General features: G+C 33.9%; 2 protein-coding genes across 2 annotated transcripts; one reads left to right on the top strand and one right to left on the bottom strand.

Annotated features, from left to right (window-relative positions):
* Positions 1-11,696: 11,696 nt before the first annotated feature.
* Positions 11,697-14,492, top strand: LOC108475613 (homeotic protein knotted-1-like). Its single transcript, XM_017777595.2, has 5 exons — positions 11,697-12,449; positions 12,519-12,644; positions 12,721-12,856; positions 13,773-14,023; positions 14,098-14,492. The coding sequence occupies exons 1-5, from the start codon at positions 12,237-12,239 to the stop codon at positions 14,302-14,304; spliced, it is 933 nt and encodes a 310-aa protein (XP_017633084.1). The 5' UTR covers positions 11,697-12,236; the 3' UTR covers positions 14,305-14,492.
* A 2,037-nt stretch (positions 14,493-16,529) lies between these two features.
* LOC108475769 (homeobox-leucine zipper protein HAT22-like) lies at positions 16,530-17,814 on the bottom strand. The gene is made up of 3 exons (XM_017777757.2): positions 17,234-17,814; positions 17,073-17,152; positions 16,530-16,984 (listed from the first exon to the last, which is right to left on the bottom strand). The coding sequence occupies exons 1-3, from the start codon at positions 17,642-17,644 to the stop codon at positions 16,705-16,707; spliced, it is 771 nt and encodes a 256-aa protein (XP_017633246.1). The 5' UTR covers positions 17,645-17,814; the 3' UTR covers positions 16,530-16,704.
* Between the last annotated feature and the right edge of the window lie 620 nt (positions 17,815-18,434).

The raw sequence follows: 18,434 nt of genomic DNA, 5'->3' as shown, positions 1-18,434 counted from the left end.
GTGTTGATGGCCGGCGTGGCTCACACGGCCTAAGTAATACAGGGACACGCCCGTGTCCTCCACCCGTGTGGAATTAATTCTAAATGCACAGCTACAGGGGTTTTCACACGGCCTACCACATGCCCGTGTCCCTGGCCCCTGTCCTAGCCCTGTGCAAAAACCTGGACATTCTGTTTCTGATGTCAGCAACCCCAAAATGTCACACGGCCAAGGCACAAGCCCATGTGCTAGGCCGTGTCCTTCACACGGCTGAGACACACACCCATGTGCTAGGCCGTGTCCTTCAAACAGTTGAGAAACACAGTCATATCTCTTCCCGTGTGTTTACTAACATGCATACTGACTTAAAAATTTTACGTGCAGGGGACACACGACCGGACCATACGTTCATAAGGCAGACCATGTGTCACACTCAGCCTAGACACATGCCCGTGTGTCTACCTGTGTGGACAATATAAGGCTATTTACCAAGCCTCTTAGCCACCCTTATTTACACAACCTGCACAATGGCAACCAAAACCAATTTAAGGCTATCTCATGCAACCAAATCAGCTACAATAAACAACATTTTATTTGTGCATTTTACTCACCCATGAACATAACATCTTTGCATATAAATCAAAATGAATATTAGCCATCATTCAAGGCTTAATACAAAGTGAAGGGTTTCCAACCAAGCCAACACATTTGGCCAGTTCTCAATGACACAAAAATAGTAAAGTCTAAGCCCTATACATGCCATATTTAAAAACTACAAATCAAACTATACCGAATGCTTCGATTGATAGTGTGATTGATATCTTTGACTTCCATTGATCCTTGAGCTAGATAGGCGGCACTATAAGAAAATGTAAAAGGAGAAAGAGTAAGCATAAAGCTTAGTAAGTTGCACATAAATGAATATGCAACATAACTTTACCATTCATCAACAAGTATCATAATACACAAGTGGTATAAGCAAAACTTACTCATCAATATTCAATATACCTCATATAGCATATATTGAGCTCACATTTCATACATACCATATAGGTACTTGTACCACTCACAACCCAGTTATACTTTCCTTGTTAACTTGAAATCATACTTTCACCGTTGAATCATTTGGAATAATATCGGATACTCATTTAGCCTCAAACATGGGGTCAGGTGCTGATGCCATGTCCCAGACATGGTCTTACACAAATTCTATCATATCTGTGCCGATGCCATGTCCCAGACATGGTCTTACACTGACACACCTCGTAGCCGATGCATGTCCCAAACATGTCTTACACTAGCACTCGTCTCAATGCCGATGCAATGTCCCAAACATGGTCTTATACTAGCTCTCATAATGTGGCCGATGCATGTTCCAGACATGTCTTACACTAGCTCACACAAGTGACCCAAACGTCATGGCATAAATATCCAATTTAATTTCTAAGGTTCAACCGAGAGTTCTACTATCTCTATTCTCATCACATTTTCTCATTTCCACAATCAAGCAATTTATGCTACAATAATTTCAATACAATTCAAATATATATTATTAATGTAGTTGTACTATTTGCATACAACTTACCTCGAATTACAAAATGTGGCGACTAGTCGATTTAATCAATCTGCTTGGCTTTCCCCCGGTTTAAGTTCAGATTTGGTGATTCTTGATCTATAATCGAAAAATACACTTATTTAGTCACTAAATAAAATTTACCAATCGAAAATTCATATCTTTGATAAAATAACCATTTTGCCCCTAAACTTTGATAAAATAACCATTTTACCCCTAGGCTCGAAAATTAATTTTAATCTAAGTTTTTCATATCTAAAGCCTAGATGAACCCTTTTTACTCTTATAGCAACTCCAAATTCCCACTATTTCACATACTTAACATCTATTTTACAACTTATGCAATATAGTCCTTTTAGGTGTTTTCATGCTAACACCTTTCACAAAAGTTGTTCATAACACACCCAAGACTTATTTTCTTTCATAAAAACTCAACAAACATTACAAACCCTTCCATGGCAAAACCCTACACTCTTGATCATTTTGCAAAATAGCACCCTAATTTGAAAGCCCATGTTTCAAAGGTCTCAAAAGTACAAAAATATTCAAGAAAAACCATTAAAGTCACTTACTTAAGAAGGCTTAAAGTTACTAAAATTTCAAGATCTTAAAACCCCATTTCTTTGCTCAAAATTTCCGTCAAAAGAAACGATGGAGAAAAGAAAATGATATCTAGGCTTTTTGGCATCATTATAGTACACCTTATGTCATCAATATTACCTAATGTTGACTTTACCACACTTTGATCTCTCATGGCCAGCCATGTTATCACAATAGGGTCTAATTGCCCTTTAAAGACCCCCAATCTTTTTTCTCTAGCTATTTGACACTTTTAGCTATCAATTTAGGACTTTTACATTTTATGCGATTTAGTCCTTTTTTCTCAATTCAGCTCACGAACGTCAAAATTAACTCACCAAATTTTTCATACACTAATAAAAACATTCAATGACTCCAAAATAATAATAAAATAATTTATTTGACTCTAGATTTGTGATCCCAAGACTACTATTCTAACTAGGCCCTAAATCGGGCTGTTACATTCCTAGTTGGAATAGGGATAGGATAAGGGCTGCCTGCATGTAATTTTTTGTTTTTCTCCTTTTTCTTCCTATTTTCACCTCGGTTTACCTAGACAGAAGAAGAGAATTTTATCAATATCCAAAAATAAAGTAATAAAGTAATAAAATAAAATAATAAATACTAATAAAATAAAATAAAATAAAATAAATAATAAAATAAAAATTCATAAAAGTAAAAAATAAAGTTTGGGTTGCCTCCAAACAAGTGCTTGTTTAACGTCATTAGCTCGACTCCATGAATGGTTCTATGGTGGTTCTAGATGAATTTTTTCAACTATGTGGGCTTGAAAATTCTCATAAAACAGCTTCAACCGTTGGCCATTGATTATGAACTGCTTTCCTGTTTCTTCAGTCTCTATTTCAACTGCACCATGTGTGAATACTTTAGTTACAATAAAAGGTCTTTGCCATCGAGACCAAAACTTTCCTGGGAATAATTTTAATACGGAGTTATAAAGTAAAACTTTTTGTCCTACTTAAAAATGCTTCTGAGCTATTTTCTTATCATGAAACAACTTTGTCTTGTCTTTATAAATACGAGCATTCTCGTAGGCATCATTCCAAATCTCATCCAATTCTTGGATGTCTAATTTCCTTACCTTTCTTACGGGTTCTATCTCCATGTTACATTGTCAAACAGCCTAATAAGCTTTATGTTCCAATTCTACTGGAAGATGGCAAGCTTTGCCAAAAACAAGTCGATATGGGGTCATGCCAATTGGTCCCTTATACGCTGTCCGATAGGCCCAAAGTGCTTCATTAAGCCGAAGACTCCAATCCTGTCGATTGGGCTGGACTGTTTTCTAAAAAGTAGTCTTGATTTCCCTGTTTGAGACTTCTGTTTGGTCGTTCATTTGGGGATGGTAAGTTGTAGCTATACGGTGGTGAACTCTATATTTTGTCAATAGTGCCTCCATGACTTTATTGCAAAAGTGGGTGCCACGATCACTGATCAAAGCTCGAGGTGTTCCTAACCTAGAAAAAATTGTTCGTTTTAAAAACTCCACAACAATTTTAGCATTATCATTGCGAGTAGGCTTTGCTTCTATCCACTTAGAAACATAGTCTATTGCAAGAATTATATATATGTTTCTAAATGAGGAAATAAATGGGCCCATGAAATCGATACCCCATACATAAAAAATCTCACATACATGAATCGGGGATAGGGCATTTGATTTTATTTAGTGATGTTACTTGTATATTCGCATTTATCGTAAGACTTACAGAAATTATATGCATCCCGGAAAATTATGGGCCAATATAGACCATACTCCAATACCTTGTGAACAGTCCGTTTAGGGCCAAAGTGACCTCCACAAGCTTTTGTATGACAAAAGGTAAGGATAGAGGTTACCTCAGTTTCTGGAACACAACATCTTATTATCTGATCTGAACAATGTTTCCATAAGTATGGGTTATCCCAGATGTAATTTTGAGCCTCTCTCTAAGCTTGTCGTCATCCCAGATGTAATATCGAGCCTCTTGTCTAAGCTTGTCCTTCACAGAGCGTGCCAACCCTGATGGCAATGAACCTGTGGCTAGGAGATTTACCATATCTGCATACCACGGGAAAAGCGCCTCGGTCGAAAATAGGCTTTCATCAGGGAACTCGTCCTTTATAGGAATGTCATCATCAGGTATTTTAACTTACTCAAGTGGTCGGCTACCAAGTTTTCGCGCCCCTTTTTGCCTCGAATCTTGATGTCAAACTCTTGGAGCAGCAAAATCCATCTAATGAGCCTTGGTTTTGCTTTCTTCTTCGTGATCAAGTACCTGAGAGCTGCATGGTCAAAAAAAATAATTACTTTAGATCCCAATAAATATGACGGAAATTTATCCAAAGCAAATACAACAGCTAAGAGTTCTTTTTCTGTAGTGGTGTAGTTGCTTTGTGCAGCATCTAGGGTTTTTGAGGCATAGCAAATGACATGAGGCTCTTTGTCTATCTTTTGCCCTAACACAACCCCCAAACTACGTTCACTTGCATCGCACATAATTTCAAAGAGGTAGTTCTAATCCGGTGGTTGAACTATAGGAGCGGAAACCAACTTCTATATGAGTGTATCAAAAGCCTCCTTACATTTCAAGCCGAACTCGAATTCCTTATCTTTCTGTAATAACTCGCATAGTGGTTCAACTACTTTGGAGAAGTTCTTTATAAAACGCTTGTAAAATCTTGCATGGCCAAGGAAAGAACGTATCTCCCTTATAGTAGAGGGTTATGACAAAGAATTTATAATGTCAGTTTTGGCCTTATCGACTGAATTCCCTTAGCTGAAACTATATAACCTAGAATCAAACCTTTGTTTACCATAAAATGACACTTTTCATAATTCAAGACAAGATTAAATTCTATGCACTTATTTAAAATTATCGTGAGGTTTTCAAGGCATTCATCAAAAAAATTCCCATACACAATAAAATCATCCATAAAAACTTTGATAATTTTTTCTACATATTCAAAAAATATACTCATCATACATCTCTGAAATGCGGTTGATGCATTACAAAGACCGAATGACATTTTTCTGTATGCAAATGTGCCGAATAGGCATGTAAAAGTGGCCTTCTCCTGGTCCTCTGGTGTGAGGAATTTGGAAGAAACCTGAGTATCCATCAAGACAACAAAAGTGAGTTTTTCCAGCTAAACGTTCAAGCATTTCATCTATAAAAGAAAGAGGGAAATGATCTTTTCTAATGTAAGAATTCAACTTCCTATAATCAACGTAGACACGCCACCCATTTTGCACTCGAGTTGGTACCAAGTCACCTTCAGCATTTTTCTTTACTGTCACGCCCGTTTTCTTGGGCACGACTTATACCGGACTTACTCATCTGCTATCAGAAATGGGGTAGATTATGTCAGCATCTAGCAGCTTGATTATTTCCTTTTTTACCACCTCCATCATATTCGAGTTCAGCCGTCTTTATGCCTATCTCTTTGGTTTCGTGTTTTCCTCAAAGTAAATCTTGTTGGTGCATGTTAGAGGACTTATACCTTTTAAGTCAGCAATGGTCCAGCCAATCGCCTCCTTATAACTTTTTAGTACCTGGATCAAACTTTCTTCTTCGAGCTTAGAGAGTTTATTTGAAACTATAATCGGTAGGGAATAACCTTTCCCCAAAACTGCATACCTAATATGTTCGGGAAGCAGTTTTAATTCCAAATCTGGAGCCTGCACACCAGAAGGTAAAAGTTTAGTGTTTGATGGAGACAATAATTCATTAATAGATTCATAATCATTAAATATAAATTTAGATTTATCTTTATAAATGGACTCAAAAGTCTCATCTACTAATGAGTCAATTATGTCAACACAGTTTACACTCAAGATTTCGCTTGGGTGACTAATAGCATTGTAAACATTGAACTTCACGATCTCTCCATCAAATTCTATCGTAAGAGTTCTGCTTCGAACATCGATTTTAGTGCTAGCGGTACTAAGGAAAGGTAGGCCCAACAAGAGGTCTGAAGATCCAGGAGTGCTATCCTCTTCCATTTTTATCACATAAAAATCTGCAGGGAAAATAAGTTCATTAACTTTTACCAATACGTCCTCGAGGACTCCTTTGGGATGCACAATAGACTTGTCTGCCAACTGAATGATAACACTGTTTTTGTCAAAAAACCCGTGTAAAGTGACTTATAAACAGAAAAAAGGCATTACATTTATTAAGGCCCCTAAATCACACATAACCTTCTTAATTCCCAAATGGCCTATTTCGCATTGTATTGTAAACATGCCCCTATCTTTGCATTTCGTTGGCATTTTCTGTTGTAACACTACAGATACATTCTCACCAACACTTACCTTTTCATTACTTGTTAATTTTCGTTTGTTGGTGTAGAGTTCTTTAAGGAACTTGGCATACTTCGAAATTTGTCTAATAGCATCCAATAGTGGTATGTTAATCTCGACATTTTTGAATGTTTCAAGGATCTCTTTGTCTTCTTTACTTTTCGACATTGATTCAATCGTTTTAGAAATAGATGTTTAATTTTCGGTAATAGAGGTTTTGTTCAAATCTGTTAGTCATTTTCGGGCTTTTCTTGGACAATTTCTTGGCTAAGATTTCTGCCAGGAATTGGTTCCAACACCTTTCCACTTTACATCATTACTGCATTTACGTTTTGTCTCGGTTTCAATTCTATTTTTTACAATAGCTTCCCTTGAGAACTTATTTTCTCAATTGATGTGGTTAATTCTTTTATCGATGCCTCAGTTTTCTGTTGAAAATCAAGCATATTAGCTGCTAATTTATTGACCAAAGCTTCTAGAGAATTACCTGAATCTCATAGCTGTTGTGGAACCTCGATTTTGGTATGGCTGGTTATATCATGGATTGGGCCCATAACTCAAGTTGGGATGGTCCCTCCATCTTGGGTTGTAAGTATTAGCGTAGGGGTCATATCGCCTCTGTGGTGGCCCAGGGAAATTTCCTACAACATTTAAATGAGCCATAGTATCATCATACAAACTGGGACATGCATCAGTTGTATGTTCAGGTGTAGCACATATTCTGCATACTCGGGCTGATTTTGCTTTTTTTACAACAAGAGAATTCACAATATTAGCAAGTCTATCAACTTTATCTTCTAAGGTTGAATTACTTAGCTGGTGAACCCTTCTAGGGGGTTCAGGATTGGCTCAAAATTGCTGAGTATTTGTAGCCATCGTGGATATCAAGTCCCTTTCTTGTTGGGGAGTCATGTTGACCAATGCTCCTCCACCAGTGACATCCACCATGTTCATTTCTATGGGTTTCAGGCTTTCATAAAAATATTGGAGAAGAGATTGTTTCGTTATACTGTGTTGTGTGCAGCTCGCACACAGCTTCTTAAATCACTCCCAATAGTTGTAAAGAGACTCTGCTTCTTTTTGTCTTATTCCAACTATCTCCCTTCTTAACCCAGCTGCTCGTGATGCTGGAAAAAACCTGTTGAGAAATAAACGAGAAAGATCAGCCCAAGTTGTAATAGATCCAAGAGGTAAATGAAATAGTCATTCCCTAACTGAATCTACTAGGGAAAAAGGAAAAGCAAGCAATTTAATTTGATCCTCAATTACCCCCTGAGGTTTCATACTAAGACAAACCATATAAAACTCTTTCAGATGTTTGTAGGGATTTTCATTTTGCAACCCACGAAAAGTTTGCAGTAGCTGGATTAAACCTGAATTTAGTTCAAAATTAGTATCCATGTAGGATACGTGATGTACAATGACGGTTGTTCTGCCAGAGCTTCAGCCAGTTGCCAAATTGTTTGAGCCATTGGTTGATGTGCTAGATTCGGGTTTTCGTTAACCCCAACGTTAAACACTTCTTCTGGTGAATCGACTTCTACTTTTTTACTTTCAAATGTTTGACTAGGGTTTTCGTTAACCCTAAACTCTACTTCACCATTGACTCTGATTTCTGGTGGTGGGTTACTCTGAGTCCCAACCACTCCTGACTACTTTTTTCGTAACTTTGTCTTCTTGCCATTAGCTCTTGCGGTCTTCTCTATTTCTGAATCAAACGCAAAAGTACCTGGAGCAGATCTGGTAAAAAAAAAAAGAACAAGATTAGTACATTACCGATCCCCGGCAATGGTACCAAAATTTGATGCGATCGTTGAGAGCACCAAAAATATCCTATCCCTATAAAATATTGAAAATAATAAAAATAATAGTATAAGGGAATTAGGGTTAAATCCTCAAGGACTGAATTTGTACAATTGCTTGTTCCTCGAAATCTTAGTCAGAATCGTGCCCAAGAAAACCTGCGTACTTGGGAAAAAAATATAATTAAAAGTTTTGATCTAAAAAAAATAAAATGAAAACAGAATTAAAAGTTTTGATTGAAATTTCAAAAATTAAAATTAACATAATAGAAATAAATAGAGTTGAGGGAAATGTGTTCTTATGGAGAGATTCCAGCCTTCGGTTGCCTCGATCCACCTTGGGTTCAATCCTCGACTTTTAGGTGATCCTTATCAAATAGAATAAGCCAGTTATAGTGGAAGATGACGCCTACGACCACCAGCTCCAAGATTTTAGACTTAGGATTTAGTGGAACCTGACTCTAGCCAACAATCGCTTTTGTGGGATCATCTTATGCTAGATCATCACTTCTCAATGGCGAATACCACACCACTTTGTCTCTTGGGCTCGCCAACCTCTGACGCAGTAAGCTAACGAACTGACTGTGCAACCTTCTTAAAATATACAAAGCGGTCGTTCCTTGCTCACGTTGAAAAGATCATTTTTTAAGGGACATGGACGGAAGCGTCAGCCCCGTAATGTGGAGAAATGATGAATACTCATTTGAGAAAGCTAAGCGCGGATTCTAAACCTCATGAATCCTTTTGGGGATTTTTGAAAACTTTTAGCTAGATAAGCTTAGTGGCTTATGATTTTTGGGGAAAAGGAAATAAGTGTAATGGAAATAGAACTTTTATTGGAAAAAATATGGAAAGAACAAAAAGCTAAACTTTTTGGGAGAGAGAGTGTTTACAGAAAAGATGAGTGAAATTTGTGTCACTCCATCCCCTATTTATAGTAATAGAAAACCTAGTTTATTCCGAATTAAATTCTAAAAGATAAATAAAAATAATTAAAGATAATTAAAGATAAAAGCTAAAATTAAATCTAAATAATAATCCTTAATAATTATCCTAATATAATTAAAAATTAAATAGAGTCTTGTACTATAAAATATCTTCTTTTGCATTTTTGCTCCTAAAATCTTCCACACTTCATTTTTGGCACCACTTCTCTCCTACTTCGCATGTTGGCCCAATTTAACTTCAACTTCACGCTTTTAGCTCGCAAATTCCATTTTGCCTTCAATTTAGTCCCTATAAGATAAAAAACCATAAATAGCTCAAATCAGTAGGATCATACTCAAAATAAACATATAATTAATACATAAAAATATGTCATTTTAGAGTATTTTCAGAACCTTAAGTTTTTATTATTTACACATTTCCCCTAATGTTTTACATTTTTCACAAATTAGTCCCTAAATCTGAAATTTCAAATTTATCAAAATTTTACAACTTCCCATGCCAACCAAAATTTTTCCTAAACCAATAAAGTCCCTAATTATTCACAATGCATAAAATTTCTATTTAAATTTTAATATTTTAACACTTTAATCCTTTAACTGAAAACTAACAAAAATCCTTTTACAAAAGGATCTTAAACAGCAACTAGACTACAAATTTACAAAGTAATGTCAAGAATAACTAAGAATCATCAATGGCACAATCCGAAATCCCTAACAGTTTTAAAAGTGAAGCTACAGGTTAGCTAGACCTAGTTGCAACGATCTCAAAAACATAAAAAATTACAAGAAATGAGTTTAAAACGAGTTTACATGCAAGGGATTTGTGATGGCTAAATCTAAAGCTCCAAATATGGAGATTTAATTCTTAATTTTCAGTGGAGACCTTAGGAGAAGATGATAAAAATGTTTATTTTTATTATTCTTTAATTATTTATTCTTAATTACAATTTTACCCTTGTTAATAAGCATACAATTTAACAATTTAAAGGTCTTTAACCGTCCATCTGTATCCAATATGGTACTTCATAAGTCCTCTCTCATTTGCTAATTAAGCTATCAAATCATTACAATTTAATTATGACTAAATTTTATGACTTTTACAAATTAGTCCCTTTTTTAAAATTAACTAAGTAAATAATAAAATCAGCTGACCAAATCTTAATACAACAATCACATAACCTTAAAAATATTAAATACCTATAAATTATAAACTCATTAGTCGGAATTGTGGTCCCCAAACCACTGTTTCTGACATCACTGAAAAATGGGATATTACAATATCATTCTGGGAAGTACATTTGTCTTTCTAAGAGGGAAATGAGATATGTATCGACTGGTGAAGTATAGAATCAGCTTAAAGAGTGACTTGTGAATGGATTGGTCAAGTATGGAAGTTGATGTATATGTATATATAATATTAGGAAAGTATTCACCAAAGGCAAAGATGAAACCAAAGACTTCAAGATGAGGAATTCAATCATAAATGCTTTACGATAATCTAGGTTAAGACTCACTAAGTTCTTTTGAACTTACAAATGTTTGATTACGTTTTAGGTTCTACTATAAAAATGGGTACACCAAGAGGGGCCAAGCCAGGATTGTAAAATGGTAGCAGTGTGAGTTGCAATATTATGCATATAGAGGGCATCATAGGAGTATGACGTATAGTACGCTACACCAAGAAGAGTCTACTATTAACAAAGTTTTATGTTCTAATGTTGCACGCTGTTTAAAACTTTAATGTAATTATTAAACGTCCTCTTTTATATTAAAGAACATTAATAAAAGAAATAAAAAGTGTGCTTTTAAAATAGTTGTACGTCGGTTGTAAAGATTTCTATAAGAGTTTATGTGTTGTAACATCTCATATCCAAATTTGGTGATTTGGGTCGGGTAAAAGGTGTTGCAGATTGAGTAATAAGTCATAATATCATCTGCACGATTTAAATAACGAAAGATCTGATATTTAAAATTTGTATTTAGAATGACTAGAAAAGTAGGAACAAGACCAAATATAAGTTGATCATTATGAGCAAATCCAAAATCTTTATAGATAGAACCAATCATTAATTCCTAATTGTGGGATGAATGGAATCCGATACATTAATTGTTAACAAAAGAATAGAAAAAAACTTTATTGTATCACTTCAGTTCTATAAAAATTCTTGAACCCAAAAAGTTAAGAATAAATATTTCATTCCCCAAGATAGAATAAGCACTTAGAATATCGGAACAAATTAGATTTGTCGAGAAGTAAAAATTCATATGAGTACAATTTTCATTGTGCAACTTAGTTAAATCATTTTGTTGTAGATTCTTATATGAAAATTTGTAGATGTAATAATACTTATAAATTTTTAACTTCACTTATAAAATTAAACTATTTCTTTATCGAATAATTATCTTCTCCGACCTAACAAAAGTATAAAAATAAAAAGTGAAAATTTTGGTACGTCCGTGAGATGGAAGTGCATTGATAAATACAATAAAGGAGATCAGAGAGAAAGAATAAAAGAGAGAGTAATAAATAAAATAAAATAAAATAAAATAAAACAAAGAGATTCAATAACCTTATCTTTTGGTCTTCATTTGCCTTTAATAATTTCCATTTTCTTTTCTTTCAACAATGAACGTCTTGTCAACGACCCAACACGCAGTTGCTTGCAGGTTCTGGTTTAAGCTTACCCTTTTTTTCCTTTCCTTTCATCTTCAACTTCTTTTCCAGATAACCTCTACCTTACTCTCAGTGTAAGTCTTGTTTCTTTTTCGGATTTTGGTTTTTTGGTATCGTTTTTTTTCAAACATTCTCTTAACATGTACAAGTCTTGGTGCAATTTTACTTCAAGTCCTCCTTGACATAAAACTTCAAAGATTTTGAATATTTTCCCATTTAACCCAAAGTTCAAGTTAATTTACTCCATCTCATGAAAATGGGAATTTTTTTTTCCTGCAGTAAATGAGTAGGTCGTTAGAGTTTCCATTCCTTTAGGGTTTTACGTTTTCCATGTTTGGTTTCCGAGAAAATTTTTGTTGAAAAAGAAGAATTAAAAATGGAAGAATATAATCGAGTAAACGGGAACAGTATCCCGAAGGGAAATTTCGTTTATGCATCTCCAGATGTAGCAACTGAAACCAACACCTCACAAAATCTACCAAAGCTCCACTTATTGAGAGACCAACAAGAAGCGGAAGATATGAAAGCCAAGATCATTGCTCATCCTCACTGCTCTAATCTCTTTGAAGCTTACATGGATTGCCAAAAGGTAAATTGCCCATAAAAGTATATCCAATGTTGTATTTATATATAATATATGTTTGTCAAAGTCATACAGGTAGGAGCTCCACCTGAAGTAGCAGCCCGGCTAGCAGCGGCTCGACAAGAGTTTGAGGCAAGGCGGCGATCTGCAGTGTCATCGACAAGAGGCACCATTAAAGACCCGGAACTTGATCAGTTTATGGTAATATTTTAACATTTGTTCTGTCATAAACTTTGTTGTCTTTGGCTAACATTGTGGATGCATTTATTTAATACAGGAAGCTTATTATGGCATGTTGGTCAAATATCGAGATGAACTGATGAGGCCAATGCAAGAAGCTTTGGATTTCACTAGGAGGACCGAAGCTCAACTTAACAGGGTCAGCAATGGCCTAGTGCAGATCTTCAATTCTGGTATACTTTTTTTTCTTTTCTTCATTTGAAGACCCAACAGTGAAGAGAAACCCTAGCTAATCACGAGTCTATAGTAATAAATTTGATTGCAAATTGCAAATCAAACTAATATTTGAAAAGAAGAACAAAGACAAAAACACAATTGGGTTTATGCTATAGTTGGTGTAATGTAAACAATAATGATGAAAAAATAAAATAAAAAATTCCCACGTTGGCTTCTTTTATGGGTTACCTTTTTGTTTTATATTCTAAACGATCTCTGACCAAACAAAGCCATTCTAATTTGTTTTTCTTTTTGGAATGAATCTGATTCTCTTTTTGTAAGTTATTGTTCATAAATACGTACCTGGAGAGATAGTGCTACCTCATACTAACAGCTATTGCTATGGCAAAGATGATTGTCTTTTATATCCTTGGACCATGGATGTCGAATACGTTAGATCTTGTATGTTCACATAGATGATTTTATCGTTATATTATTGTTAAAGAATGCATTAAACACGAATACTTTGAAAATTTTGGTGATATGGAATTGGAGATGGTTCTTTTATTAGCTTCACTGTTGTGGTTGTCCTGGACACAGTTTGGTCAGCTTATAAAGTTATAATCTTGATCGGTCAAACTTTCACTGAATTGTATAGGCAAATGCATTCAATTTTCCTTCACCTTATTTCCACTACGGCCTACAGTCTTTACGACTTTAGCTATTTGTGGCTTTACATGTGCCATCTCTCTACTAGCTATCTTTGCTAGGACTTTTGTTTGAATTAGTCACTTGGACTTGTTATCTTTTTTTAATTATTCATGTTCAACTCATAATAAAATATGATTAACAAGTGTTAGAGACACTCGCATCTGAGACTCACGTAGAATGACTGATTCTGTGAATACATATTGATGATGTTGAACATAACAGATGAGAAGTGTGACGGTGTTGGTTCATCTAAGGAAGAAGAAAACAATAACCATAGTAATGGAGGAACCAAAACCAGCCCTCGAGCCGAAGATCGAGAACTGAAGAACCAACTCCTGTGGAAATATAGAGGCTATTTAAGTAGTCTAAAGCAAGAACTTTCCAAGAAAAAGAAGAAAGGGAAACTACCCAAAGAATCTAGGCAAAAATTGCTTACTTGGTGGGAGTTGCATTACAAATGGCCATACCCTTCTGTATGTATATGTTAATACTGAATTGAATTTTTTTTTTATCCATTGATTGCTAAAATGAATAGTAAATGGTACAGGAGACAGAGAAGGTGGCATTGGCTGAATCAACTGGGTTGGACCAAAAACAGATAAATAATTGGTTTATAAATCAAAGGAAACGCCACTGGAAACCTTCTGAAGACTCGCAATTCATGGTGATGGATGGCTTGCATTCACCAAATGCAGTTCTTTATATGGATGGTCATTACATGGGTGGCGGCCCTTATAGTCCGGGCCCATCTTAGTTTGCAATCAACCCTTCATACTTACATATTGGAGTCATAGAGCAAACTTCTACATTATTATGAAGAACTCAGTTAGATTGCATTTTATTTTTTCAAATTAAAAGTTGGATAAATTAGTCTATGTATATTAAATCAAAGAATAAATTGGTGTTTTCTATTAAAAAATAATTTATTTGTATTGTTAAAAATTAACGTGATTGATAAAATAACTTGACAATGACATGTGACGTATCATATGTACCTCATATTGACGTACATAAATCGGTTTTAACAGTAAAATTTAATGCTTTTTAAAAGAACTAATTTATCTTTTGATTTAAGTACGAGCTAATTTTTTTAATAGAAGAGATAAAATGCAATATAATTTTTATTATTAAGCCTCTATAATTCTTTTACCAACATATTGTGATATCTTATAACAACTACCATTTTCATGTTCTATATATTTGAATTGAGTGCAATTAATGTCGGATAATAATGTGATATTTTTTATAAATATTATATATATAAATGAAGTGCCATATTTTCATATTTACGTCTGAAAATGGTAATGTTTTTAGATTGAAATTGAATTTAAATTTTTAATATTAATTAAAATATATAAAAAAGCTTATTCTAATAAAACATTGGACTACTTAAGGTAAATATAAATATGGAAATTCAATTTAGCACTTAAACTAATTAATGGTGGTCATCTAATTTTAAAATTTTTAATTTAGACACTAAACTTTGTATTAAACATGCGATTTTTTAAGCCTTAATTACTTAAAAAAACTTTCACTGTCCATATATGTGATGATAATCCTTGAATCAAAAGAATTTTTTATTAGCATATTTAGTATAACTGGAAAAGTTTTCTCATCTTTTCTTTTTGGGGTTTTATAAATTTATAGACATAAAATGTCTTTATTTTAAAAGCTTAATGTTTTGTTTAGGAAGTTTGAATATCAAGTTGATAGAATTTGTAAATGTGAAGTGTTAGATTTATTGAATTATTTAGAATTAGGATAAAAATGATAGAATATGTAAGTATTGATGAATAAATGTGTTATTATTTCAATTAAAAAAGGTAATGCTATTATCTCCGTTACCAATATAATGGTGGGTGACCAAAACAGAAATGAATACAAAGTTAAATATTTAAATTGAAAATTTTCAGAATTAAATGATGAAAACAAGAATACAAACATAATTAGATGACCAATTCACATTGCCGCTTGGCCTTTTTTCACACACTTATGAGGAGGTATTTATTTGTAAAGTCGAACTTCATGATAATTTATTTACAATGATAAATTATTAATGTTATATTATATATGATTGAATGCAATGTTATTAAATCATTCTAAGCATTAATTCAAAAATATCAAAATCAATCATTATTCTACAAATAAATAAAAAACGAAATTCAAAAATGATTATTTGGACACAGACCAGTTTAAAGTTTAATTATTAATACATTATTCAAACCCATAATTAGAGACTCACTAATCATATCTTAATTTTATTTATTTTAAATGTTCCTTTCTATAATGTCTGCCTTTTCTTAAATATTTTGTTCGTCATTTAGAAGCAAAAGTGGTCGTCGTACTTGCTTTCCTTTTTATGTTTTACTTTCCTTGAGCAACATAATTAGGGCGATTTCATTTCAGTTCCCTTTCCAACAATACATGGATAAAGGAATTCCTGGGAGATGAATTTTCTTTTTTAGACTATTCCTATCTAATATTTTTAAAGTAATTATTTGTTTGGTCGCTATGTAATTAAAAAAAATTGTAAATAAATTGAATTTAACCAAAAAAATATTAATAGTTAAAACTGAATTTTGAAATTTTAAAAATAAAGAAACTAAATTCTTAGAAATATAAGTATATAAACTAAATTCTTAATTTTAAAGAGTAAAAACTATAGACATATTTTAACATTTTTTAAATGCTAGTATCATTGTGTGTTTATTTCAAAAGTCGGTACCATGGATTTGAATCACAAAATCTAACATTATTTGTGGTAAGTAAATTGGTAGTGATTTACACTTACTAAAAATATGTGAATAAATTGTAAAAGTAAAAAAAACACACACACATTTAAAATAATATTCCATTCATCTATGCCTCTTACAATGCACCCTAGCTTCACTACATGAACACAAATCAATCAATGTAATATATAAAAGTTCCATATTATATTTAATAAAAAAAATTAAATTCAATTTTTTGGAGATAATATTATTATAAAAAAACATAGGAGTTTGATTTCGAAAGAGAGGAACAACGATACTCATCTCAGTTTTTGCAATGTACAAATTAATATTTAATTTATACAACAAACATATAGATATATATCTAGTAACATTTAATCTCTACATTCAGTTCATATATGTGATGGTCACAATAAGTAGGCCTAACAAGCTGCAGATGGGTGAGTGAAGGGAGTGATGAAATGAGATTTCTGTCCCAAGGTAAAAAGGGTGGTGGAAGGATTTTCACCCACATTGTCAACCCTCTCACAGGAAGGGCACATGGTGAGGGTAGCTGCTCCCACCTGCATATAGCATGGAGCTGTTACTTTCAATGATTTAAGCTCTTCCACTTCCTTCTGCAACCTCTTGTTCTCCTCCGTTAGTGTTTCATAACATTTCTTCAGTAACTCACAGTTCACTTCAGTCTGTTTAAGCTTTGTCCTGCATGAAAGTAAAGGTAAAATAAAAAACCCATTCTTGGAAATATCAAATACTAAAACTTTCCAAGCTATATGGTCAGTAAAAAAACCTGGCTCTCCTATTTTGGAACCATACTTCCACTTGGCGTGGCCTTAGATTCAGCTCCACAGCTAAAGCTTGCTTCTGTTTCTGTTAACACATAAGGGAACAAAAGTTATAGATATAAAACATTAAATAGAATAAAGATCAAATAAGGAAGATGGGGAGTACAGGACTGAGAGTGCTGTGTTGTTTGAATTTGTCTTCTAAAATGGAAGATTGTTGTCTGGTGAGCCTAAGTTTCTTTCTGGGGCTACCTTCGTCGTCTTCATCACTCACCCTTGAACAAATTCTCTCCAATTCTACCTCTTCACCACCTAAATCTCTCTCTCTCTTAACACTCGAGTTTGAAAACGAAGATGCTGCACTGAGAGATGAGGCTTGTTGTTGGTAGGCATCAATAATAGCGCATGTGTCATACGATGGAGCTAGAGAAAGAAGAGATGGTGAAAAGTGGTCATGTTTGAGGAACAACTGCTGCTTCTTTTGTTGATGATGATCCAACTGCGAAATGTTTTCTTGCTTGACAAGGCAGCCTAGGCCGAGACCTAGGGCAGTGTTACAAATATCATCAAGCCCCATCGCGGTTAAAGCTAAAACTAAACACTGATTCTTGATGCTTAAAGGTTTCCTTAGAGAGCAATGGATGAAGGGACTTATAGAGGGTGAGGCTGTGGGAGGGATTCTTTTTTGGTACAAAAGAGACCATAATTTATTTCAATGTATTGTTTAAATTAATTCAACTAAGTTTTTGATAGTTTCTACAAATGAATTATTAATAGAAAGAAATAAATATGCAAATAGTTAAAAATTCCCATCTCTCATTGTCAATTGACCTTTTTTTAATAATACTCTCCTTTTTCACTCACCATGTCCATCCAAGAACCAAGAATTCAATGTATAAAGTGCATAGTATGTATTGCATATGTGGAATCATATGGAAAGTGGTGATGTACACAAGCGCATATAAAAGAGAAAATAATTGGACCTCTCTTTTTTAACTTTTTTTTTCCTTTATGGACTTTTCTTCTGATTTTCACTCAAAATTCACACCTTTAGACACTTTGATATTTAAAAAATTTGATAAAAAATACACAATTTTTGTTTGTAAATGTTGAGGGAGAATAAACTTTTTTATTAAGAGAAGTTTTTGAAGTTTTATTTTGTGGGTTATCGATTTAGATCTTGGATGGAAGAGGTATTGCTTTTTAGGTGTCTATGCTTGGTTTTAGTTCGAGGTTTTTGTCTCCCTACTTTGAGGAGAGGCCAAAGGGGTCCATAGAGTTTAGGCTCGAGTGCTTAAGTTCACCAAAGAAATGTTTTATCATTTTCGCCTTGGTGGGGTTCGAACCCATGCTTTTAGAGGGCCTTA

Source organism: Gossypium arboreum, chromosome 3 (assembly GCF_025698485.1).
Source record: "Gossypium arboreum isolate Shixiya-1 chromosome 3, ASM2569848v2, whole genome shotgun sequence".
Lineage (NCBI taxonomy): Eukaryota > Viridiplantae > Streptophyta > Magnoliopsida > Malvales > Malvaceae > Gossypium > Gossypium arboreum.
The sequence above is the reverse complement of the archived record's forward strand: the minus strand, read 5'-3'. Positions and strand labels throughout refer to the sequence as shown.